The 26610-nt window shown below is 40.2% G+C and overlaps 1 protein-coding gene across 1 annotated transcript in view; it reads right to left on the reverse strand.

Annotated features, from left to right (window-relative positions):
* Window positions 1–764: 764 nt before the first annotated feature.
* LOC136867026 (hemolymph lipopolysaccharide-binding protein) overlaps window positions 765–26610 on the reverse strand; it is a 34486-nt gene continuing 8640 nt past the window's right edge. Inside the window, exons 3-5 of the mRNA XM_067144126.2 lie at window positions 22531–22639; window positions 11040–11309; window positions 765–1055 (exon numbers count right to left, since the gene is read on the reverse strand). Of these exons, the coding sequence (XP_067000227.2) occupies window positions 886–1055; window positions 11040–11309; window positions 22531–22639 (549 nt within the window). The 3' untranslated portion in view covers window positions 765–885. The remainder of the gene's footprint in view (window positions 1056–11039; window positions 11310–22530; window positions 22640–26610) is intronic.

Consider the following 26610-nt stretch of genomic DNA (forward strand, 5'->3'; position numbering starts at 1 on the left):
CATGCAGTGATGTCCCAAACATCACACCCATTGTTGATAATAGTTTCCACCCATACACGTGGCAAAAGTGTGAAGTATGGCAAAGCTGAACCAAATACAGTCGTAATGAGTAAGATTTCTAAATGTATAGTAAGGTACAGTTTATTGTCCAGACTTGAGCGGAATTGCTTCTGCTTCTCACTTACAGAATGTAGTCTCAAGGGACTAAAAATACTATTTCGTAAATGTCTCCGTTATCCGTCGTAGAATAAATACGGCATAAACGATCATAAGTTTTATTCTAGCGCTTTAGTTACATGATCTATATATTTTGATGGGCCTATTATTGGCGAAGATATTTAAGAACAATCGTTTTGATATTATTTTAAATCTCTGCTCCAAGCGATAATTCAAGTCATACGTTCCTGACGAACACAACCCAGAATAGGTAGATTCCAAATGCAGAGTTTGGTTGGCATATTTTCAGCCGTTTTCCAGCAGTTTTGGGAACATAACCAGTCAAACAGACACCAAAGTGATCAGTATTATGTATGAAATGAATAATTGTCAAGACATTTTGCCGGAATTACAAATGTACAGACACACGACTCTTACCATTTTATTTATATGGTTACTGTATATCAGTTAAAGGCTAAAAGTGACTTCTTTCATTTATCCGTTTCGGATAGTTTTGTTTGACGTGAGCGAAGTTCTGCAACTACAAGTGAGGGAAGTAAAGTTAACTCTCCATGTCTGGATGTATGACAGTATATATCAAGTTCTTTTGACACTTATCAATCTTTATTTTCTTAATACTCACAGTTCTATTTTCCTCATTAATTCAGTACAGTATATTTTTTCAACCAGTCATATAAGACTTATTTGTAAATGAACTATAATATATTATTACTTCTCACAAAAGAAAGCAAGTTTTTCTTCACACCAAACGTCATTAAGCACCACTTTGCTCTCATCAAAGAGCATTGCGACATCTCTGGACAAAGCACCACAATGCTGTCCTCCACTAGGCTGACCTCGGCCCCATTTCATGTAGCCAGTCTCTGACAACGGCTGACCTAGAACAGAGATCGGAATATTATGCAGAAAAAAAACAGTTTAATTCTAGTAAAGTATTCCCTGAGAGAATGTGAAAGCAGAATCATTCACAGCGGCTCCATTATCAGTATCTTATTTTGAAGTGCAACTCTTTATGCTAATTTAACACTCAGACCAACTGGAAACATGGGGTCGCGTCTAAGGAAACAATGAATACAATGAACGTATGTTTCAATTTATTTCATACTAATCCTATAAACATTATATTAAATTAGTGGTTCCCAAAGGGTGCGCCGCAGCTCCAAAGGGCGTCGCCAAACTTTGGCAAGGACACCGCGTCTTAGAATACGCGTATAGTTTCGGAACAGTACTTGGATCGGTGAGCGTTACAAAATAAAATAACTTTTCTCTTTGCGTAAATCAATGATCATAACTATGTCTCTCGGTCATGGCCATCCATCAACCGTTATTAATTTAGGATGACCACCAACCTTAGAACACGGTTGCTAGGTAACCTTGTATGGCCGTCCATCCATACCTACCGTTGCTAGGGTTACACTACCGTCACACATTTTGTGACGCAAGCTTCCGCAACGCAAATTTTGAGATGAACCCAATAATAATATATATATTTATCTCTAAACATGAAAGTTTTCAAAACGAAGCCATTTCTAGACAACACAGCATTTTAAAGAGGAAGGGTCAATGCAGTTATCTAGCAACAAGAGTCTGACATCGGTATGCAATAGTGCTACCATCTTCAGGTACTAAAATCTCATGCCGCGCGAGAAATAGTGCAGGTATGCATTGCGGCGTAGTATGAGGTGTTGTTTGAATTGTCTCAGAAGGTTATACATATATACATAAAAATAAAAAAGAAATAGTGTAAATTTGAGATAATTGTGGTGCCATGAAGTGCGAAACAATTCTTTCTTTCGTAAAATGTCGTGACAAATGGATAACAAATAGCTTCAATATGATCGAAAGCGCACTAAGTGGGACAGAGCAGTTTGTCATAATTCTGAAGAGTCCAAAATCACCAATCTGTTGCGTCGTGACCGAGTGTCGTGAGGTGAGTTTCGCGCCGAGCACATCTACTCCCGGGCGGTGGAAAATAATTTAGAGCCAACGGCCGTGAACCTATGTAAATTTGTTTAAGAAATAACATGTCTACACCACCATTTCAAACACATACTATGCACCTTATTTCGACAATACCTTGCAGGTGGTACATATTGTACGTCAAAACTTACAATCGCAACCCCGATACAGCCCCTTTCGAATTGTGTCTTTTTGAATTATCGGGGTGGACACTCCATTAAGTCAAGTTTCAAGTATTGATGCCCTTCCTTACGCCAGCCCTCAGTGAAGGGATGCATTCGTCTTTGCGTGTTTCTGTGGTATTTGGTAGTGTAAAGTGTTTAATGTAAATGAAGAAGCGACATACTACGGGCCTCGAATGGATGACCCACGCATAAGAATGCCTCCACGTAACGGGATAAACACCTACGGATGAGATTGGATTGAAGAGCGGGGGCGCTCCCCTTCCTACTTTCTGTGCTTGCCCGGCAGCCTGAGCACTTGGGGAGTGGTACGTTCGAAAGAAAGAAGAAAAACAAATACTTAAGATGGAGCCTTATGTATATAATATGAAAGTAGGATCTCTGGGTTCAAATGCCTACTGGATACTGCTTAGCACTGCTACAAATGACAAGAATCATAAAATAGGGGTTACGAATACTAATTTATTCAAATATGACATATTAAAGAAATTGATACAGCTCTATACAATGAACTCTCCGCATATGGGAGGAAAAGAAAATAATGATCACTTTAAACAAATGAATCGCCCATGGGCGTCGTCTGCATAACGGTGTGATTGAGGTTTCGCGATTGCTATCGTTCATCTTTCCTCATTAGTTCAGACCGTTCATGACATTTTTATATTATTCTGTCGATCACACCGTGAGATGATCTGATGTCCCTACTCACATATTACTTCCTGTTCTTAGCACGAAAATAACCGGGGCCTACGCTACATAATTACCATATTAAAAGAAACATTTGCATGATACACAAACACACATACCATTTAGCTAAACCCCGGACTCCTTCATCTGTCACCAAGACCAGTCAACGCTGAACAAAGGTTCTGTTTGAACTTAAAAAAAAATATATACACATAATTACGAAACATACACAGATATATATATATATATATCTATATATATATAAAATAGCTTGTCCTGACTGACTGACTGATTCATCATCGCCGAGCCAAAACTACTGGACATAATGAAATGAATTTTTGGGGATATGTTCATATTAAGATGTAGGTGCTCGTAAGAGAGGATTTTTGGATATTCCTTTGCTAAGGGGGTGAAAAGGGGGGGTGAAATTTTAAAATGAGTGCACCTATATCTCAAAACTTTAAAAGTTTACAAATGTAAAAATTGGTATTTAGAATCATCTTTGAAAATAAGGAAACACGTATTTTTTTGTTTTCAGAAAATCCCAATAGGAGGGGTGAAAAAGGGTGAAAATGGGGGGAAAATGTGTTCAATGCCTTTAATCAGGATACCGGTAGTTATATCTAAGAAACTGAAGATATTACAGACCTGAATATTGGTACTTTTGATCTCTTTTAAAAATAAAGAAACACGTATTTTTTTGTTTTTGGAAAATCTAATTAATGGGAGGGTGAAAAGGGGGTGAATTTTTAAAATTAGTGAATCTATATCTCCAAACTTTTAAAGTTTGCAGATGTAAAAATTGGTATTTAGAATCTTCATTAAAAATAAAGAAACACGTATTTTTTTGTTTTCGGAAAATCGCAATAGGAGGTGTGAAAAGGGGTGAAAAAGGGGTTGAATGCCTTTAATGAGGCTACTTATATCTCAGAAACTGAAGATATTATAGACCTGAAAATTGGTGTTTGGGATCTCCTTTAAAAATAAAGAAACACGTATTTTTTTGTTTCTGGAAAACCCAATTAAGGGGGGTAAAAAAGGGGTAATATTTTAAAATGAGTGTATCTATATCTCAAAACTTTTAAAGGTTATAGGTGTAAAAATAGGTATTTAGAATCTCCATTAAAGATAAAGAAACACGTATATTTTGTTTTCGGAAAATCCTAATAGGAAGGGTGGAAAAGGTTGAAAAAGGGGTCGAATGCATTTCATAAGTCTACTTATATTTCAGAACCTGAAGATATTACAGACCTGAAAATTGGTGTTTGGGATCTCCTTTAAAAATAAACACGTATTTTTTGTTTGTGGAAAATACAATTATGGGGGGGGGGGTTGAAAAGGGGGTGATTTTTTTAAAATGAGTGTATCTATATCTCAAAACTTTTTAAGTTTATAGATGTAAAATTGGTATTTAGAATCTCCTTTAAAAATAAAGAAACACGTATTCTTTTGTTTTCGGAAAATCCCAATAGGAAGGGTGTAAAAGGGTGAATAATGGGTTGAATGCCTTTCATGAGGATACTTATATTTCAGAACCTGAAGATATTACAGACCTGAAAATTGGTATTTTGGATCTACTTTAAAAGTAAAGAAACAGGTATTTTTTCGTTTTTGGAAAATCCAAATATTGGGGGGTGAAAACGGGGGTGAATTTTTTAAAATGAGTGTGTCTACATCTTAAAACTTTAAAATTTACAGATGTAACAATTGGTGGTTAGAATCTCCTCTAAAAATATAGGAACACGTATTTTTTGTTTCCAGTAAGTCCTAATAGGAGGGGTGTAAAAGGGTGAAAAATGGGTTGAATGCCTTTAATGAGGATACACATACCTCAGAAACGAAAGATATTACAGAACTGATAATTCGCATATGGGATTACCTTTAAAAATAAAGAAACACGTATTTTTTAGTTTTTGGAAAAGCCAATTAATGGCGGTTAAACAGGAGTGACAAATTGGGGTGAATTTTTTGAAAGACTATATCTACAGAATATCTTGGAATCGTAAAATGTTACAGACGTAAAAAGTGGGTGTAAATCTCCTGTAAATGTAAAGAAATATAGGTTATTTGTTTTTGGAAACTCTACTTAAGGGGAACCCAAAAGGGGTGAAATTTTAAAATGAGAATTTTTACGGATATCTAAAAAACTTAACATGTTACAGAAGTGAAAAATGGCATTTTTTTATCTCTATTAAACATAAAGAAAAGCGTATTTTTAGTTTTCGGAAATACCACTTGGGTGGAGGGCGGGGGGGGGGGTAAAAGTGACTGAAAATGGTGATGAATTCTTTTAATTAGGCTACTGATATCTCAAAAATGAAGATGTTACAGACGTGAAATTTGATATTTGCAATCTGCTTTAAAAGTAAAGAAACACGTATTCTCGGAAAATCCAATGAAGGGGGGGGGGGAAGAATTGAAACATTAGTTGACTTAATTGTATGAGAATACATAAATCTAATACTAAAGTTATTACAGACGTGAAAATTCGTATTTGGTTCTCCTTTAAAAACAAAGAAAAAGGCGTTTTGGTGGGGAAACCATCTTGGAGGGCGGGAGTGTAAAGGAGTTGAATTCCTTTCATGAGGACACATAAATCAAAAACTGAAGAAGTTAGAGTCGTGATAATTTGTATTTAGAAGATCCTTTGCTATTAAAGAAACAAGTACTTTTTTGCGGGAAAATTCATTTAGGGGGAGGAGAGATTATTGTGAAATGAAATGAAAAAAAGTAAATTATTTTTATGTGGATACTTATATCTCAAAACTGAAGGTAATAGACGTGAACATTGGTGTTTGGAATCTCCCTTAAACATAAAGAAACAAGCATCCTTTTAATTCTTTTTCAGGGGGGGGGGGTGGCTGTAAATAAACTTAACGGCGGTTGGGTGTAGAAGGAGGTGAGACCAATTGATTTTACTGTTATTAATGTACTTATAAGGATCCTCCGTTGCTCAGGCGGCAGCGCGCCGGCCTCTCACAGCTGGGTTCCGTGGTTCAAATCTCGGTCACTCCATGTGGCATTCGTGCTGGACAAAACGGAGGCGGGACAGGTTTTTCTCCGGATACTCCGGTTTTCCCTGTCATCAGCCATTCCAGCAACACATAATAGTAATAATAATAATAATAATAATAATAATAATAATAATAATAATAATAATAATAATAATAATAATAATAATAATATTCCGGACCGTCGTCAAATTGCGGACCGCGATGGAAACGGCTCCTGGGCGGGTAATGACTAAGAATGCAGTCCGGTCGCGGGTTCAGTGCCGCCAAGGCACCCAGTATGACAGCACGCCGGATCTCCTGAAGGATTATATCCGTATTAAAAATATCATAGGAAAAGATGGCAAAGATGTACGGACCCAACTGACCTGGAGGAATACCTGAGCCTAACTCGGGAAGTACGAAATCGATTGCTGGAAAGGAAGATTTAAAAATGGGAGGAAACGTGCCGTAAAATAATAGATCGGGAATTTTGGTGGATTCTCGCAGAGAACGTGTCAGATCGCGAATTTCGGCGGATTATATATCTAAAACAATAAGCATTCAATTATAAATTTCAGTATAATACCGTAGCGAAGCACGGGTATCTTGCTAGTATATATATACACTTCATGCATAACGGAGAGCCATTCCTAGAAAGAAACAGCATGGTTATCACTGTCTCCGGCCCTAGGCACAAGCTTGGAGCAGCTCGCTCAAGGGCGCCATCATAATCCAGGGTCGAACTGGCCGACTCCCGACCGAGAGGTACTGTGGATTTCTGAAAATCCGTAGACTAACTACAGTCTCATATCACCGGATATCTGGGGGAGATCCCTACTCATTTATTAAATACCTTCAAAATCAGCGTGATAATATCATTATATAAGTATTCTTCGCTAAGCCATTTAAACCAAACAGAAGAGCACGGTGAAGACCCAGAGCCCCAAGTCTTAATACAATAGTACAGCGGGATCCCTCTGTCAGCAGGGCGAGAGCCAAACTCTCATACAAAAAAAGAAGGGCGGCCATTCACCTCGCACGACCATTTCTCATTCATTGGCCACGCCAGATTCTTCTCTCCCTCACACGTCCACCCTTCTCATCTCGGGGACATATATCCATGGCCCACTTCATTTGTTTATTCATTTTATCGTAGAATTCCCATGAAATACTCTTTTATTCTCTCCCTTCTCATTATTACCGCTGAACGCCGACTGTGGGCACCATCACTTCTAACTCATCTCATCGTAAATTCCTCGGGCATTCGGCCCTCTCATGACGTCTCATATAGCGTATCTTATTCCCTTGGGCATAGGGCTCTCATGACTCCTCAGTACACTTTTTCCATACTCCTCGTTCCTCGCACAGGAAATATACATCTGACCAAAGATTAGGGACTCCTGCCTCTATGTCTCACCCCGGCTATAGATTAAAAAAAACACTCCAAACCATTCTGGCCAATTAATCAAAAAAAATCACGGGAGACTTGCACATGGTCCCTCACACCTACCTAAATACACAGCATATACCTCTCCCGGTCGGGATATCTTCTCTCTTGCTGTACATGCACTGATTATATGTGTAAGCTAGGCATGCATTGTCTGACTGACCCATGAGTTTCCCCGGCATATACGACAGCCACGTGGGACAGTAACTACCAACATTTTGACATGGTTTTCCCTGCTCGCCAGCATTATTGTTCCAGCCACCCCTAAGGGGAACTCAAATATTCTCCTAACCTTGTTCCCATATTTGCTAGGACATTCTACATATTACTAAAAATATAACCCTCACGATAAGCTAATCATTAAGAAAAAGATGAGTCGTCCGGGAATTTCAGCTTCCTTGAATTTTACTTCAACATTATAAAGATCAATAAAATTTCCATATTTGGACATGCATTATCTTACAACATTTAGATATTTACAAAAGAAAGCTAACCCTATCCCCGGTTACATTATCATGCTTAGGAAATTAGATTTGGACATCACTCATCTGTTTGGTGGCCGTTGTTTTTCCTTCCACGGGAGACCCATGGTGGAGTTTACTCCTGCATGACCTCGGCGCTGGTGGCGGGCGTGCAGTCCTTCATCCCTGGTCCATACAAGTCCGACATCCTGGGGAACTCGTTCACAGCTGAAATCTTACAGTAATCCAAAATGGGTAACACTTCACCACTCGTCACACGGCCTCTATTTCCAGAGTTTACACCACGAATAAGCCGGTCTTTCAAATCACGGCGGGCGCGTTCACAGCAGGGATCGGGTGGCTCACGAGACTCGAGCACCCTGATTCAGAGTAACACTTTGGGTGATACCAAATTATGAATTTCACTGACTCATTACAGCCGGCACTGTCCCAGCCGTCTTCCGCTACTCGTTTGTAAATTATGCTCGCGGGTTAACTAGTTTGACACGCGGCACAGAGACAATTCACCTAGGCTCGTTTGGCCTCCCGTTACACTTCACAGAGGCTTTGTACTTCACAGCGGCGATGGACACAATAACACTCTTAGTAAGCGGTCAATGGGTTCGGACTGTAAAACTGGAGCACCGCGGGACACAGTGTCCCTTCTCAACGACCCGCAAAGAACTGTCCTCTGCGATGGCCAGCCCAGCCTATATTATTTTCCCCGCCGGAAGCCTGGGGGCGTAAACGTTCACGGTTCATTAAGAACAAGAGCTCCTTTCATACCAAGAATTGAAGACATTTAAATAGTGCATCTTGTAGCCCTCTATCTCCTCTTTCATTTGAGCAAGGCGTGCTGGACCTACGATCGGCAGTTTTTATGCAATTTGCTTCCCGCCTTTGATTAATTCATTAGCGTCCCTTGGGGGGTGGAGTCATCTTTGAGCGCGACTCTTAGCTTGGGTGACGCTGTTGTATTCACATGTGTTAGCAATATGTTACATCTGGACAACAGGTGACCTCATTTCTTCCCCTGAATAAATTATTACATATTTTTAGTCTGGGAAACGCAGAAAATTCAGCTCTATTCATTGGTGTGTCTCACATAATTTTCCTATGTCTGGATCAAAATATCATCCCATTTTTACGCGCCAAAATCCGACGTTGGCACCCGTAACAAGTGCATAAAAAACCGGAAGTTCCTTATGTTAGTTTGGAACTCTGGGAAGCTAAGCCACACCTCGGGGCGTATCTGACTACTCCAGCATCGCGTCCTCTTCTAGCTCCCTCTGCAAGTTGAGAGGGTATTTCCGCGGGGGCTTGGCTCATGCTCTGTCTTCCCTTTGTTTTCCAGGCGCTCTTTCGCGGGTTCCATTGTGGCCGGACGCCGCTCGATCCCCATCGCCCATACTGCTACCAATGACGAGACCTTCAGGAGTGATTTTAATGAAGTAGAAAGGCACCTATAATTCCAATGAGCTGTACAGGACACTGTACGGTTTCAATACTGACACCTAAATCTAAATTCGTCAATATCTCCCTGTCCTACGAAGACTTAAGACTCTTCCCGAATTCCTTTACGCCAAATGTTTTAGCCTGCACCCATACCGACAGACCAAATTGTACGATGTTATCACGTCATAATATGCAAAGATTTTGACCCTATAGTAAATATGAAAATCATTCTGTCTACCCTCCTACAAAGTTTAAATACAGCAGTGTCACTTTCCAAGGCCAAGAAGAATGGACTGAAGGAAATATTGATTTCTAAATGAACAGAGAAACATAATTAATGCAAGAGTAAAATTTTGAAAGGCGCTGGCCTTCTAACCCCAACTTGGCAGGTTCGATCCTGGCTCAGTCCGGTGGTATTTGAAGGTGCTCAAATACGACAGCCCCGTGTCGGTAGATTTACTGGCACGTAAAAGAACTCCTGCGGGACTAAATTCCGGCAGCTCGGCGTCTCCGAAAACCTTAAAATGTAGTTAGTGGGACGTAAAGCAAATAACATTATTATTATTATTATTATTATTATTATTATTATTATTATTATTGTTATTATTATTATTAAAATTTTGAAATGCTGTGAGCTTGCATCCGGGAGATAGTAGGTTCGAATCCCACTATCGGCAGCCCTGAAGATGGTTTTCCGTGGTTTCCCATTTTCACACCAGGCAAATGCTGGGGCTGTACCTTAATTAAGGCCACGGCCGCTTCCTTCCAACTCATAGGCCTTTCCTATCCCATCGTCGCCATAAGACCTATCTGTGTCGGTGCGACGTAAAGCAACTAGCAAAAAAAAAAAACATTGAAATATTGTTTTAATGTTAATTTTAACACTTTTATATTTTTGAGGCAAATGTGAATATATGTGTACAACCATCTGAGGCATTAGTTATGAGCAGCAACAATTAAATACTGTTTAAAATATTATCTATCGGTTAAAGTTTCTGATATAAAGTACAAAACTCACAGTAATAAATATGTTTGACCTAAATTTGGAAGTGATATGAAGCCGTAGAATGAGTTGCGTTGTAAGATATCACTCTAGCATTTTGGACTTAGCTCTTTTAGAAGTATGATTAACGAATGAGTTCGCTCTTCGCCAAATAATGTATATTTTTACAGGTTTGATATCAATCAATCAATCAATCAATCAATCAATCAATCAATCAATCAATCAATCAATCAATCAATCAATCAATCAATCAATCAATCAATCAGTCAATCAATCAATCAATCAATCAATCAATCAATCCATCAATCAATCAATCAATCAATCAATCAATCAATCAATCAATCAATCAATCAATCAATCAATCAATCAATCAAAGGGGACATTAAAATTACTTAAATCTACAAGGAAAAATATAAACTGTTATATTTTGGAACTTTAAATTATGATGTTATTGAATATCCACAACAAAAGCTTGACTCTTAAGCTTTACCAAGCAAAATCTATTCAACATCATCCAAAGATTTCACGAATCTTTATGATTTTAACGAGAAGAGTGGTCCTGAATTTGTTGTAACCATACTAACTTGTAAGCATGAAGCTCGAGTACGTTGTAGAGTAATTATAATTTCTCTCTCATGAGCTGAACTTTACGGTGACGAAAGATTTAATACTCACCAAAAATTGTGGCGAATGATCCCGTTTTAGCAAAATCGTTGAATCCCAAATATGCAATGTAGTTGTAACTAGCCCCTGGTATGGTGGGATGCTGGGCAAATAATTTTGCTAGAGCTTCTGCCTCAAGTTCGGAATTGATTATGGCCAGGTGTGCTCCTTCTTTCTGGCAGGCCAACAGAGCTTGGTTCCATTTCACAGGCGTTATATGAAGTTTGTAGTGGCCGATCTGTGGAAACCAGACGTACCCATCATCCGTGGCTAGGAATGGTGCTGAAATGTTCACAAAAAGAATCCATGTGTTACACTCTAAAATAGGTAAATTAGCCTGTGGGTTTGGGTTAATTCGAGCTGTTTGTTCACTGCTTTGTCTAGCTCGGTCTATGCAAGACTTACTTTTTGACAGGGATTCAAATTAATGGACTGCCTTACCAAGTTATTATTCTATTTTCTTCATTCGTACATGATGTACATTTTTTATTTTCGTAAATTATAGTGGAAAGTAAATAACTGTCCTTTTATCATATTTAATACTAATTGTTACTGGAATTGTAGATATGCTTTGAAAACTGGACATAGAGGCAATTCTTGTGTAAAGGGTACCTTATGCTCAAACACTGCTTCCACTCACAGTCTTCTTTTTGTACAGCTTTTCCCACATCTGTGGGGTCGCGTGTGAGAACTGTGTCGAACATGTGGATTTGGCCCTGTTTTACAGTCGTATGCCCTTCCTGACGCAACCTTATATGGAGGGATGTAATCACAATTCTGGGGGTGGTTGGTAGTGTAGTGTGTTGTCTGAATATGAAGAGGATAATGTTGGGACGAACACAAATACCCAGTCCCCGGGCCGGAAGAATTAATCAGACGCGAGTAACATACCCGACCCTGCGAGGAATCAAACCCGTGACCCTCTGAACCGGAAGCCTCACAGCTGACCATTCAGCCAATGAGTTAGACTCTGCTTCCACTCACGGTGTATGTACTGGTTTGATGATGTAAATTTCAATTAGTATGCCGTGACAATAAATAATAATAATAATAATAATAATAATAATAATAATAATAATAATAATAATAATATAATAGTAATAATAATACAATATATTCAGAAACTAATTGTAAAATACATCATTGTAAAAACGAAAATACGCATCTGCATTGAATTAACTCAATCAAAAATATTTTTTTCTTGGTTTATGCATACGTCAGTTAGTGAACACACGAAAAGGAAATTAATAAAGATTGGAAACAGGGAAACTGATAATAACCGAAAGGGCTAAAGATTGAGTTGAAAGTCCAGGTAAGCGACTAGGTATTCGATTGCTGTTGAACTACAGTAGAGCAGGCTGACATTCAGAAATGACACTCGTTTGTCCGTAAACACATCTGCTTCATTTCTAAGCGGGTCTAATTACTCATTCTTGTAGCCTAAACAAATCTATGCATCTGTGGCGGAGTGTCTACTCCAGATCCTAAGTTCCCGAGTTCAAACCCGACAGACGTAGTCGGACACGTGAAGGACGGAAACAAGTCCACTAAGCTCTTTACGTCTTTTGGTGTCAAGGCATAAAAGATATTTAGATTTTCACCCGATAAAAATTAAAACTCGGCCATTAGTCACCCATTAAAGTTCTAGTTATTGATCTGGTAGAGTATAACGCAACTTTGACAATGATTATTATTATTATTATTATTATTATTATTATTATTATTATTATTATTATTATTATTATTATTATATTATTATTATTATTATTATTATTATTATTATTATTATTATATTATTATTATTATTATTATTATTATTATTATTATTATTATTATTATTATTATTATTATTATTATTATTATTATTAATTAATATTCACAGTGAAAGGAATATTCTTAATGTTTTCAGCTCTTACGTAGTGCAGTTTACAATACGCAAAGTGCATGAGGTGCAAATATTTAGTACAGAGCTACTGTAGATCAGTGAAACGTCGGAATTCGGATCTCAAGGATGCGGGTTCAATTCCTGTTTTCTGAAGGAAAAAATACGTGGTGACCTAACGACATTAAATAAGCTATTTTCTTAAGCTTTCATGGGATCACAGAGAAGTAATTATTTAAACTTAAATAATGATAATAATAATAATAAATATAATGATACTCTATTTTTAGTTGTAGTTGTTGACCAAATCAACAGTTCACAATATGAAAATGACGTTTATGGGTCCAACAACTATTGCTGAATAGATAATTGCGATCTCTTTGTTGTAAAAGACCATTAATGACTGATAACGTACGACTGAGAATAATTCTGTTATGGTTCATGTTTAGCTTTCTGCAATATTATTGACCAGTGTGACAGTATGTTTATTAAGTCATGCGTATCAACGCATGCAGCATCATTCTGGATTGATCTTGAGAAAGAACATCTCACCTATTTCTACGAAGCCTTTGAAAGTTCTCCTTCCATTTTCTACAACCTATGTAAACAGAGCATGATTTTCTGCAATGAACACAATGAAGTGTTAAAACAAGTCACCCAGATGCATCAAGTTATTCAGATGTGATAGTTTCGCGAACATACAAACGCATAGGATTTCAAAACAAAAATATTAAAGCAGTGGGTCAATTAAATTCATTAGAGTGTACAGCTATCATAATTTACTTGGATATATTCTTCCCAACAAACATTTTAGTAAATTAATTTTGGCAGAAAGATCCATACATGCAAAAATCATCCATTATACCTGTACCGGGCGGTACACCTCCACACCGCTAATTTAAAATGTGCGCCTGTTGAAACTCCTCTGCTGGAGGAAGTCTGAACTTTATCTACGCTATTAATTCTTTACCTTCTCAGAAGATGCCACCACGTGGAAAATTTTGAGTTTTTGAACTGTGTCATTTTTGATGTGTTTTTGTTTCGCTTGAAGTAAGAAGTGTGAACTTTCTCTTCTAGAGGACACTACTGAAGATCAACAATAGTGCACCCTAGTGCGGAGTCAAAGAACTATTTTGTTGAAGAAATTTTTATTTCAAAAGTTTGTTTCTTGTTAAATTTCTTTCTGTTATTGTTTAAGTTGGCTGTATACCCCTCTTTTTTCCCCTTGTTTTAGATTTATCCAATCCCGAATTTCTTTTAGTAATTTCCGACCAATCCGATGTATCTTCCCCCAACTTGGATATGTTTCTGTACCCTAGCCAATAAAGTAATTGTGGGCGGGTGTTTTCGTTCCCCTAACGCCTAGAACCTTCCGCGAGAGTATATAAACTGCTGATTTTTGGGTCTCTGCGCCACTTCTGTTCCATCTTTCAGTGTGTAAAGTACATAGCAGGGGGCGGGAAGCGCCTCTTTCCTCGGCAGCGGTCAACAACACGGTAATGGCCGATTAATAACTTCTTTCTTTGCTAGCTCAGCAGTTTAACTCTCGGGGCGGGTTCGAAGCGTTCCACCATGTAACCTTTTCCTAAAATGTAACTACTCTTTTCATCTATTCTCTTTTAAAGCTCATACTGGGATAGAGAGTGCTAACCCTCTCGAGCTCCCACTCATATTGTTGTGAGGTGAACTCAGTTTTCTCAACCTATTCTTCGTTAACGTAAAACAATTGTTCTCTTCTTAAGTCACCTCTTTAGTATGGGATTAGCCCTTGTATTAACGGCCTAGTGCCAAGTAGGTCTTAATCAAAGTGTATTAGGAGTGCAAGTTTGCCTCCTCTCAAATTGTTATTTTAGAGGTCATTTAATTAACCTTCTTTTCATTTAATAGACCTCAGTAGATTGGGTATTTTACCCCTGTGTTTACGTCCGTTGAGGACAACTTGAAGGTGGAGTTTGGTGTGGCCTGGGAGAGGCTTAAATTTGAGAGCGGGTGGCTCTTTTGAAAATTGAGTGTTGTATGCCTCGTGGAGGCTTTTCTGTGTAAATTGGAGCAAGGGCTCCTAGGCATGAATGGGGTTTTCTGCCCCTCTGTTGAAGCTTGTGTTCGGGGTAAAACTGAGCTGATTGCCCTAGCATTGTGGGCGCGAAGCCCAAATCCTGTAAATATTGTAACTACCCTTTTGGACTTGCTACTTTGTACCTGCCATGCTTGTTATTTCTTTGTTTTTTTGAAAAGAAAATATAACCTTGTTAAATTTTAAATTAATTTTACTTTAGTAGCTTGAGACCTGTTCACCACCCCGCACCTTCTTTCACGCATAACTACCACAAAAACTCGGTAACAAGTGGTAGCAGAGCGTGGTTGAATGGGTCTCAATTTAGCCCCTTTTGACGGCTAAACATTGTTTGTCCCGAACTCTAACAATTTTCTCAGTTGCTGGAATTTTCTGATTTTATTTAAAAATTGTTCTGTCATCATGCCCGGCCCTCGCGATGTTCTCCATCTTAACTATTCGCGCAAAGAGGAGTTGATATATGAATTAACTATTAGAAATGTGCAATCTGGAGGCACGGTTGCAGTAGACACCAACAAGCTTAGAGAGTCCCTTGATTTGCCCATTTCCATCCCCACCTTGGGAGACAAAGAAATTGATGACTCTCTTTCCACGATCACGGAGAATATTACTGGGCTAGCTTCTGTAGTTAGTTTTTTTTGATGAAAATGATCCTTCTCCTAATCAAATTAAGCGTGTGCAAGCTAGGCTGTTTCATTTTTCAAATAGAGTTAACGATCTGTTGTCTCTAAAGTTGAATGACGTTCAGAAGAAGGAAGCTAGTACGCTGCTTGAAAATATGTCGGAATTATCTAGCAAGATCACTCAATTGTTAACTGGGGAGGTTCCTCCCAAAACTGATCAACCCGTCACGGTGAATGTAGGTAGCGAGGAAGAGCCTCATAAGGGAGAAGTCAATAGGAAAACCATTGCTGCTCAAACAACCTCTGCCCCATTGGACGAGTCTGAACGCCGTAACTCATTAAATAATGTACGTTCTGAATTAACTACCTTGCCATTGAAACCTTTACCTACTATGTCACCCGGGTTTAGTAGCTTGCCTCATCCCTTGGCAATGTTGCTCAGAGGTATCTCTAAGTTTTCCGTTAATACCACCAGTGACGTAATTTCATTTTTAAGATTTCTAGTTGAATTTCAGGATCATGCCCTTGTTTTTTTCTCTTTCTCCATGTCAAATTTTGCAAATTATCTATCCGTATGCTATTGGTATTCTCTCTGATAAAATAGTAAGAGCCATAGCTGAACAGTCATCTATTGAAGATTTTCATGCACACTTGCTTGCAAATTTTATTCCCGCCCGCGCGAGGTCATCTCTGATTCAGAAGTACTATTACCGTGTACAACGCTTGGATGAAAACTTGGCTGATTTCATACAGGACATTAAGTTTTATACTAGGGTGTTTGCTCTTCATTTCCCTGAGGATCAGATTGTACAAGCTATTGTAGAAGGGATTTCGCCACCCTACAGGTCATATTTGTGTTTCGCGGCGTGTCCGCAAACTTTCTCGGAACTTGAAGCATTGGCCATCTCAGCGGAAGGAGTTAGATACGCCGATTCTTTGCGTGTAGCGAAAGAACCCCCGCCTTCCTTTAGTAATACTCGGCCTCCACCTCGCCGATCAGTCACCCCTCGTAAATGTTATGCTTGTGGGTCGCCTGACCACCTGCGCAATAAGTGTCCACTGATCAAGTCGAGTGGGACAAGTAATGGGGCTGGTTCATCACAAGGCTGTTTTAAATGTGGGGCTTTCTCACATATCGCCAAGAATTGCCCAAATTCGAATAGCACCCCCTCCTGCTCAACTTCTGGTGCAAATTCCACCTATGCCAATAATAAAAAGTGACTAGTGGCTTCGGCTGAGTCGACTAATCCATCTTCCCGAGACTCAGCCCCTAGTAAACAGGTTGTAAATTCAGGGAACGAGCAATTTTCAAATGCATCTTTTGAATGTCCCAAAGAGTGTCTTAGGATTGCGGCGGATTTCCCCGCACCTGTTCCTTTTCTTAAGATTGAGCTAAATAACGAGCCTATAACAGCTCTCTTAGATTCAGGCAGTGTTTGTTCGATTATTTCGGCTGAATGGTATTCTAAATTGAAATCTATTTGTAAACTACCTGACTATGCCTCATCTCCTGTTCAATATGTTTCGGCTAATTCATCCCCAGTAGAAATTCTAGGTTCCTTATTGGTCAAGATTCGTATTTTTAAATTCACATGGAAAACCAAACTGTTTGTGGCTAAGCACTTGTCTTGCCCCATCATACTGGGAGCGGACTTCATTTCTCACACTGGTCTTGTGCTCGACCTTCAGAGTAAGTCGTGCACATTCAAATTTGCGTCCAATTGTAACATTCCCTTGTTAAAGTGTAATTCTGTATCATGTTCATCTATTTCGCCTACCCAGGATGAGATGTTGTTAGACCTTAGACATCTACCTAAGGAGCAGGCTGATAGTATTCGTAAGCTGTGTCAGTCGTTTCCAGAGGTATTTTCTGATACTCTTGGTGTTACTGACCTTATTGAATACAAAATTGAGGTCACGGATTCGATTCCGGTCCGTTTTCTACCGTATAGGCTATCTCCACCTAAAATGAAGGCACTGAGAGAAATTATCGATCAGATGTTGAAGGATGGTATTATTAGGCCCTCTAAGTCGGCGTATTCTTCGCCTATTTTTCTAGTTCCGAAACCCCAAGGAGGCTTCAGGCCTGTCATTGATTATAGGGCTCTCAATCGGAAGGTGGTGTTGCAATCTGTGCCCCTTCCTGACCTTCATTCTTGTTTTTCATGGTTTCGTAAGGCCAAGTTCTTTACTATCTTGGACTTGAATCAGGCCTATAATCAAATTCCCCTCGCCGAAGAGTCTAAACATCTTACAGCGTTTGCCACGGACTGGAATTTATATGAATACAACCGCGTGCCTTTCGGGCTCCCCACGGGAGCAGCTGTACTCACTAGGCTGCTAGATAGGGTCTTCTCCGACATCAAATTTGAATACTTGTACCACTACTTGGATGATGTCGTCGTATTTTCGGAAAACTTCGAAGAACATCTAGATCATTTGCGAGAAGTCCTCAATCGCCTTCGTAAGGCTGGGTTAACTGTTAAGTTGTCCAAGGTTGCCTTTGCTAAGCCCTCGATGTCTTTCCTAGGGCATATTGTGTCACCTGATGGTGTAGCCGTCGATAATTCTAGAACACAGGCCATCCGTGATTTTAAACCTCCCAAGGACATCAAAGGCATCGCCAGGTTCATTGGTATGGTGAATTTCTTCAGGAAGTTTATTCCTAACTTCGCTAATAGAGCGGCGCCCTTAAACCTTCTTCGTAGGAAAGGCATCAAATTCGAGTGGGGACCTTCTCAACAAGCCGCTTTTGAATATCTTAAATTGGCTCTCTGTAATGCCCCTGTACTTGCTATGCCTGATTTCTCGAAGAAATTCATCGTCCAAACTGACGCGTCGTCGTCAGCAGTAGCTGCAGTCCTTCTTCAAGAGACTGAACTAGGGAGGCGACCCATCGCCTATGCATCTAGGACCTTGTCGGCTCAAGAAGCCAAGTATTCCATCTATGAGCTCGAAGGTTTGGCAGTCTTATTCGCCTTAGAAAAGTTCCGTCTCTATCTGGAACACGTCAAATTCGACCTGGAGACAGATAATCAAGCCTTAAGCTGGGTCTTAGGTAGGCCGCGTCGTACTGGTCGCATAGCCCGTTGGGCCATCCGTATTTCTGCCTTCCAATTCGATGTCAGGCATATCAGAGGTACTGAAAATGTTGTTGCTGATGGACTCAGTCGTATGTTTTCTAACGACGTCGAGACCCATGAACCGGTCGACAGTTCATCACCTCCCGAGTCCATACTATCTGATGTTAATGCCATCTTAACAGATGCTCCCATGCTTTTTAGGGATATCGAGAAATACCAACATGAAGATCCGACGCTGGCTCCGATAATGGAAACCCTTTCTTCTGGGGAACATGTTGTCCCTTATGTTCTGAGGAATGGTGTTTTATGTTGCCCTTCGAGGCATGACAAGATGATGAAAGTTGTCGTTCCAGCTGTACTTGTACCTATGATCTTCAAGTACTATCATGAGATCCCATTGGGCGGACATCTAGGAATCTTTAAAACTCGTGAAAAGATTCGTGAAATGTTCATCTGGAAAGGTATGGACGGTGAAATCCGTGAACTTGTAAAAGCTTGTAAATCTTGTTTGCTTAGTAAACCCACAATGTCCACCAAGGTAGGCCTTTTGTCTTGCCATCAAGCGTCGCGCCCCATGGAACGCCTGTACATTGATTATGTAGGACCCTTCCCCCAGTCAAAGGGTAATGCTAACAAGTTCATCTTTGTATGCGTAGATGGTTTTACCAGATTTTCTTGGTTATTTCCGACTAAGCTGGCTACCGCTCAGTCCACTATTACTTGCCTAAATTCTATTTTTGCTTCTTTTGGTCCGTGCCAATATATTTTGTCTGATAACGCTAAGGCGTTTACATCAAATCTTTTTCGTAAATTCTGTTTTGACTTATCCATCTCTCATGTAACTACTTCTGCTTATTACCCTCAACCATCTCTGGCTGAACGGGTTAATCGTAATCTCAGGTCCGCACTTATTGCCTATCATCATGAAGATCATTCCAGGTGGGACACGTCCCTGCATTGGTTAGCTTTTGCTTTGAATTCGGCGGTTCATGAATCCCATAAATTCACTCCAGCTTCTTTGATGTTCAAGTTTGTTCCCAACTCGTCGCTCTCTAACCTCTGGTCTTTGAGTGACATTCTACCCGAGACAATAGATCCGGATAATATTAAAGATCTTTGGAAGAAGGCTAAAGCCAATCTTAAAGTGTCTTATGAAAAGGTTAGGGAAAGGTATGATCGTGGACGGAGACCCACCCCTTTGAAGGTAGGTGACCAAGTTATGGTCAAGAACTTTGTTCCCGCGGGCAAGCTTGCCCCCAGATTTCATGGGCCTTGTATCATTCTCGATTTTCTTACGCCGGTTACATTGTTAGTAAGCAATCCAGCCACCGAGAGGATATTTAGGGTTCACCTGTCACAGGTGAAACCGGTGTAATTTCTGTGTTAACTTGCTTCATATTATCGTGAAAGGGGATATGAAGGTTATATTTTTTTTGAGTTTTCAATTTCTAGGCATTCTGCCCCTTCTATAATATTTTGTTTTATATGTAAGCATTTGTGTGAAACCTCCCCCGATTTGTTAAACTGCCATCCTGTCCTTGCCTCGGCCATTACCACGCTCCCGTCTCCTGCTCCAATACACACTGTGGCTTGATTAGATTAAATGCCATGGATATTTGCACGCCGCTGGCCCCTCTACCTCTCCAACAAGACTGTGCCCTCAAAAAAAATGATGATGGTCCAACAATATTCTGCCGCCTAGCTTTTATGTTTCAGTGCCCCCGCAGCCGCGCGGCGCTGTGCCGCGACTGGGTTCGAGGACGGGCCCCCTCGGCCCCAGCGAGGACGACGTGTGCACGGCGAGCCGGAGCTCTCCTCCCGGCCAAGGCAGATGTGCGGCGCACGACCTGCTACTTGCCCGCAGCCTGTATATCTTCACCGCGGGCGCGGCGTGTTTCAACACCACTGCTCCCCTCATAGTGCGGGTGAGCGGTATCTCAGGGTACTTGAGGGGTCCGAGCGGCCTCCTTTGGACGCAAGCTGCAACGGCCGGTCTGGCCATCCAACTTCATCAACATCAACTACATGAACAGTTCCTATAAGCATTGACTACACTTGGGAATTCAACAGCAATATTTGGTGGACATTGCAAAACTTTTCTTCACTTTCAAGTATTAAAAGTTTATCTTCAGAATTCAACATCTACAAACATAAAGACTGTACTTCACCTGCAACAACAATATTTTGAAACTGAATCAAACCAAATTAAGAAAATCTTATAAATTTTTTTGGCAATTAATCTCCTTATCTACATCAAAACTCGGACCTTGTTTTCAAACAATTTCATGTGTCACCCCTGGAGGAACTTTTGGGGGGGGAGGTCTGTACCGGGCGGTACACCTCCACACCGCTAATTTAAAATGTGCGCCTGTTGAAACTCCTCTGCTGGAAGAAGTCTGAACTTTATCTACGCTATTAATTCTTTACCTTCTCAGAAGATGCCACCACGTGGAAAATTTTGAGTTTTTGAACTGTGTCATTTTTGATGTGTTTTTGTTTCGCTTGAAGTAAGAAGTGTGAACTTTCTCTTCTAGAGGACACTACTGAAGATCAACAATAGTGCACCCTAGTGCGGAGTCAAAGAACTATTTTGTTGAAGAAATTTTTATTTCAAAAGTTTGTTTCTTGTTAAATTTCTTTCTGTTATTGTTTAAGTTGGCTGTATACCCCTCTTTTTCCCCTTGTTTTAGATTTATCCAATCCCGAATTTCTTTTAGTAATTTCCGACCAATCCGATGTATCTTCCCCCAACTTGGATATGTTTCTGTACCCTAGCCAATAAAGTAATTGTGGGCGGGTGTTTTCGTTCCCCTAACGCCTAGAACCTTCCGCGAGAGTATATAAACTGCTGATTTTTGGGTCTCTGCGCCACTTCTGTTCCATCTTTCAGTGTGTAAAGTACATAGCAGGGGGCGGGAAGCGCCTCTTTCCTCGGCAGCGGTCAACAACACGGTAATGGCCGATTAATAACTTCTTTCTTTGCTAGCTCAGCAGTTTAACTCTCGGGGCGGGTTCGAAGCGTTCCACCATGTAACCTTTTCCTAAAATGTAACTACTCTTTTCATCTATTCTCTTTTAAAGCTCATACTGGGATAGAGAGTGCTAACCCTCTCGAGCTCCCACTCATATTGTTGTGAGGTGAACTCAGTTTTCTCAACCTATTCTTCGTTAACGTAAAACAATTGTTCTCTTCTTAAGTCACCTCTTTAGTATGGGATTAGCCCTTGTATTAACGGCCTAGTGCCAAGTAGGTCTTAATCAAAGTGTATTAGGAGTGCAAGTTTGCCTCCTCTCAAATTGTTATTTTAGAGGTCATTTAATTAACCTTCTTTTCATTTAATAGACCTCAGTAGATTGGGTATTTTACCCCTGTGTTTACGTCCGTTGAGGACAACTTGAAGGTGGAGTTTGGTGTGGCCTGGGAGAGGCTTAAATTTGAGAGCGGGTGGCTCTTTTGAAAATTGAGTGTTGTATGCCTCGTGGAGGCTTTTCTGTGTAAATTGGAGCAAGGGCTCCTAGGCATGAATGGGGTTTTCTGCCCCTCTGTTGAAGCTTGTGTTCGGGGTAAAACTGAGCTGATTGCCCTAGCATTGTGGGCGCGAAGCCCAAATCCTGTAAATATTGTAACTACCCTTTTGGACTTGCTACTTTGTACCTGCCATGCTTGTTATTTCTTTGTTTTTTTGAAAAGAAAATATAACCTTGTTAAATTTTAAATTAATTTTACTTTAGTAGCTTGAGACCTGTTCACCACCCCGCACCTTCTTTCACGCATAACTACCACAAAAACTCGGTAACAATACCGATCAGTAAATATGCAATAGCTACATCATTTTCTTACCTGTAATGGTGGCTACTATGTATTTGGACCTCTGTAAACCACAGATCCTCTCAGCTTGTTGCATGTCCATTGCCCACCGTTTACTGTCCGATTCTTTCTCCATTTCAATCTATAAAAACAATAAATCCATCTCCACTTAGGTCACAGAATCTAAAAGAAGGGAAGAGTGAAAGAAACAAGGAAGAGGACGTGTATAAATTTTTGTATAATTGCATTCTTCCTTTTGTGTTTTCTCTGCAAGCTTCTGCAAATATGTCCTGTTATTGTTCCTCACCTTAGGTACTAACAACCATTCTTAGGCCTAGTCTGTTGTCTATCACCATCTACGTATACCTGATTTATCCTGAGTCTAAGAAGACTTTACAACGTTACATTAAAGGAGACTGGAAGACAGGATGATCTGCGTATACTTACGACTGTGAAATCACCACTTTAAAACATACCTCTGTAAACTCTGAATTCATAACGTTAATTTTCCAAACCCTCATTAACCAACCTTAGAATACGGCTCGTAGGTATTTGAAACGGTCTACTTGCTCTCATTTTGTATATCCTACCTGATATTCAGTTTTCTCAGATATTTTTCCATTGTGATATCACCCCTGTATTTTCTTATCATGGTCGCTTCACTTCTTTTCAGTCAGAAGTAGCCCAAATTATACACGTATTATAATAATAATAATAATAATAATAATAATAATAATAATCATAATAATAATAATAATAATAATAATAATAATAATAATAATAATAATAATAATAATAATGTTATTTCCCGTGTGGGGATTTACCGGTTACCTCCTTCGGGCGCGTCCCATTGGAATTGGGGAAGCTCGCTGGCTCTGCCGCCAGCAGAGTCAGAGGGTAGTAGGGAAATAAAATACCACCGTGAAAAAAATACTGGTCCCTTGCCAGGGTTACGGCGAAGACTGGTAAATGACCAGAAGCCAGAAAACATCTTGAGGCAACCTCTAGGGCTAACAACCCTGGTTGTAGAAGTATGGGTACCCGTCCAAAGCAAAGTCAAGTCAAAAAGCATGATGGCACAAAATTTCAAGAAACATACCCCAGGGGGTAAATCTTCGGATAAATCATTCGTCGTGAACGCCACGGCGCACGAGTCTCGTTCGGATTCTGGGGGAGACTCGACATCATGAAAGAGACGAGTCGGAGCGTCTCGGTGCAACCCGAAGTGCCAAAACTCAGGCCAAAATCTAAAACCATTCTAGCAACTTTCAACATAAATTCACTTACACAAACTGGCAAGCTGAAAACCCTCACCAAAGCTCTTCACGAAAATCAGATATCCATAATGGCCCTACAGGAAACAAGGTACCCAGATGAAGAGATTTTTGAATCCGAAGGCTACCGATTTTTCAAGAGCAAAGCGCAAAGAGGAATCCTCAATGGAGCTGTGATGCTTGGAACCGCGTTTGCTGTTAGAACCAAGATCCTTAAATCGGTTGCAAATTTCGAATCTGTGAATGACAGATTGTCTATACTCACAATTAAATGCTCGAACAAAACCTACGCCCTAGTTAACGCACATGCTCCTACAAACGATAAGAACAAGTCTGATCCAGATGAAGTTGATAATTTCTGGGACCTACTGGATGAAAAATTAAACAAAATACCCAAACACCATGTCAAGCTTCTTTTGGGTGACTTCAATGCCCAACTAGGTCGTGAACAGAAGTACAAGAAAGTTATAGGAAATTACCCTGCTCACAAAAGAACCAATCCCAACGGCAAAAGACTGGTGTCCATTTGCGAAAATCACAACCTGCAGGACATGTCGGCCCACTTTCGCCATCTACCCAGAAAGCAAATGACTTGGCGTTCTTCCGTCCAAGCTCTCGGAGAGTTCCAAATTGATCATGTTGCAATCTCCAGGAGAAACAGCCCTGAGATTATGAATGTCAAGGTAAAGAAAGGCATCAATGTGGCCTCAGATCATTATATGTCTCTTATCAAATTCAAACCAACTTCCGCAAACACAAGGAAGACAACCAAACAGATCACACGCTTCGACAATGATAAACTTCGGCAAAGGGTCTAGGAGTTCCAGGAGAAGGCTAGACCAAATGACTGTGACTTTAACAACGCCAAAAGTCTCCTTGTTGAGGCCACCAAAGACGTTGCAGAAATCAAGAGAAGCAAAAAGCATGCCTGGTGGAATGGTACCTGCGAATCAGTCCACCAAGAAAGACTCAGTGCGTGGAAACAGTACTACTCTACGAAATCAGAAAATGATTGGGAAACCTACAAAACCCAACGTGCCCAAGCAGCTAGGGTGTTCAGAACTGAGAAACGTAAATACGAAAAATCTCTGATTGAAAAGATAGAACAAAACTTTAGGAAGAATGAAAGCAGAGAGCACTACAGAGCCTTCAAACGCAAACTCACTAGCTATAAACCACCATCTCTATGCTTTGAGCAAAAGGACGGCACACTGGCGACGTCAAATGAAGGAAATTGCAGCATTATGGCAGATTACTTCAAGAATTTACTTAATTGCTCTAAACCGCAAAGCGCCATTGAGAACAAGGAACCCTTACTCAGGTACTCGGATTCCAGACCACCCGACAGAGATGAAATCAAGCGCCACATTGCCCGCCTCAAAAATAACAAAGCGCCGGGGGAAGACTCAGTAGCAGCAGAACTATGGAAATATGCCTCAGAGGAATCACTTGATATCTTGCAAAAGCAAATAGAAGAAATTTGGAACAAGGAGACCCTACCCGAAGATTGGAAAATAGCTTTGATCCATCCATTACACAAAAAAGGCAGCATGAAGAACATCAACAACTACAGAGGAATATCTTTGCTACCCGTGACTTACAAAATTCTATCACTTGCCATCCAGGAGCGTTTGGAAGCACAAGTCGAACATCAAATAGGTGAATACCAAGAAGGGTTCAGAAAAGGTCGCTCAACAGCTGAACAGATCCAAAATCTCAAAACGATCATCAGATATTGTACACTAAGGTCCAAGCAGTATGTGTCTGTCTTTGTGGACTTTAAGAAAGCGTACGACTCCATTGACCGGAAAGTCCTGCTAAACATGTTAAATGAATTTGGAGTTGATTTGAAACTGCTGGCATTAATTAGAGCCACCCTGACCGATACAAAATCCAAGGTGAAGTTCCACGGATGTCTCTCGCATTCCTTTGACATCAAAACAGGAGTCCGACAAGGTGATGGGCTATCCCCAATACTCTTCAACTGTGTTCTTGAAAAGATCATCAGAACCTGGCGGGTGAGATTACAGGAAACCAACTACAGTCCATTGAGAATAGGAACCAAATCCAAGGGGATCGCAACAGACTGCTTAGCATTTGCCGATGATATTGCTGTTCTCTCAAACGACATAGGAACCCCTAGAGCTCAAGTTGAAATTTTAAAGGAAATTGCCGAACAAACTGGTTTGCAGACATCGTTTGAGAAAACAGAAGTAATGACTAACATCAAAGAGGCTCCACCAAAACTCCATACAAAATACGGGGACATCACCCGAGTAGACAAATTCAAATACCTGGGTGTGACCATCATGAAAAATGGACGGGACAAAGAAGCACTTCAGGAGCGAGTACGCAAACTAGAAATAGCCTACCTAACATCCCGCACAATCTACAACAAAAAATGCCTTTCCCAAAACACCAAGATACGTCACTATGAAACAGTTCTGAAGCCAGTAGTTCTATATGCAGCCGAAACCCTGTTTCTAAATGCCAACAAAGGACTCCTTGAAGAACTGGAGAAAAGAGAACGCAAAATTGTGAGAGGAATCTTGGGATCAAAGTACAGGAATGGAATCCATCAAAAGAGATCCAACAAGGAAGTCTACAGCAAAATAGAGAAAATTAACGACACAATCAGAAACAGACGGGCACGATTTTACGGTTATCTGAAAATAATGGACGGAAGAAAGTTAACTAAAGAAATCTTTCACGTTTTTGATTCAACCCCCAAAACCACAATTCCCTGGTTTAGAAATACCAAAGAAGACCTGCATATGCTACATATCTCAGCTGAGGACGCCCTTAACAGAGATCTCTTCCGCAAGAAAATATTGACTAG

This window comes from Anabrus simplex, chromosome 1, assembly GCF_040414725.1.
Source record: "Anabrus simplex isolate iqAnaSimp1 chromosome 1, ASM4041472v1, whole genome shotgun sequence".
Classification (NCBI taxonomy): Eukaryota; Metazoa; Arthropoda; class Insecta; order Orthoptera; family Tettigoniidae; genus Anabrus; species Anabrus simplex.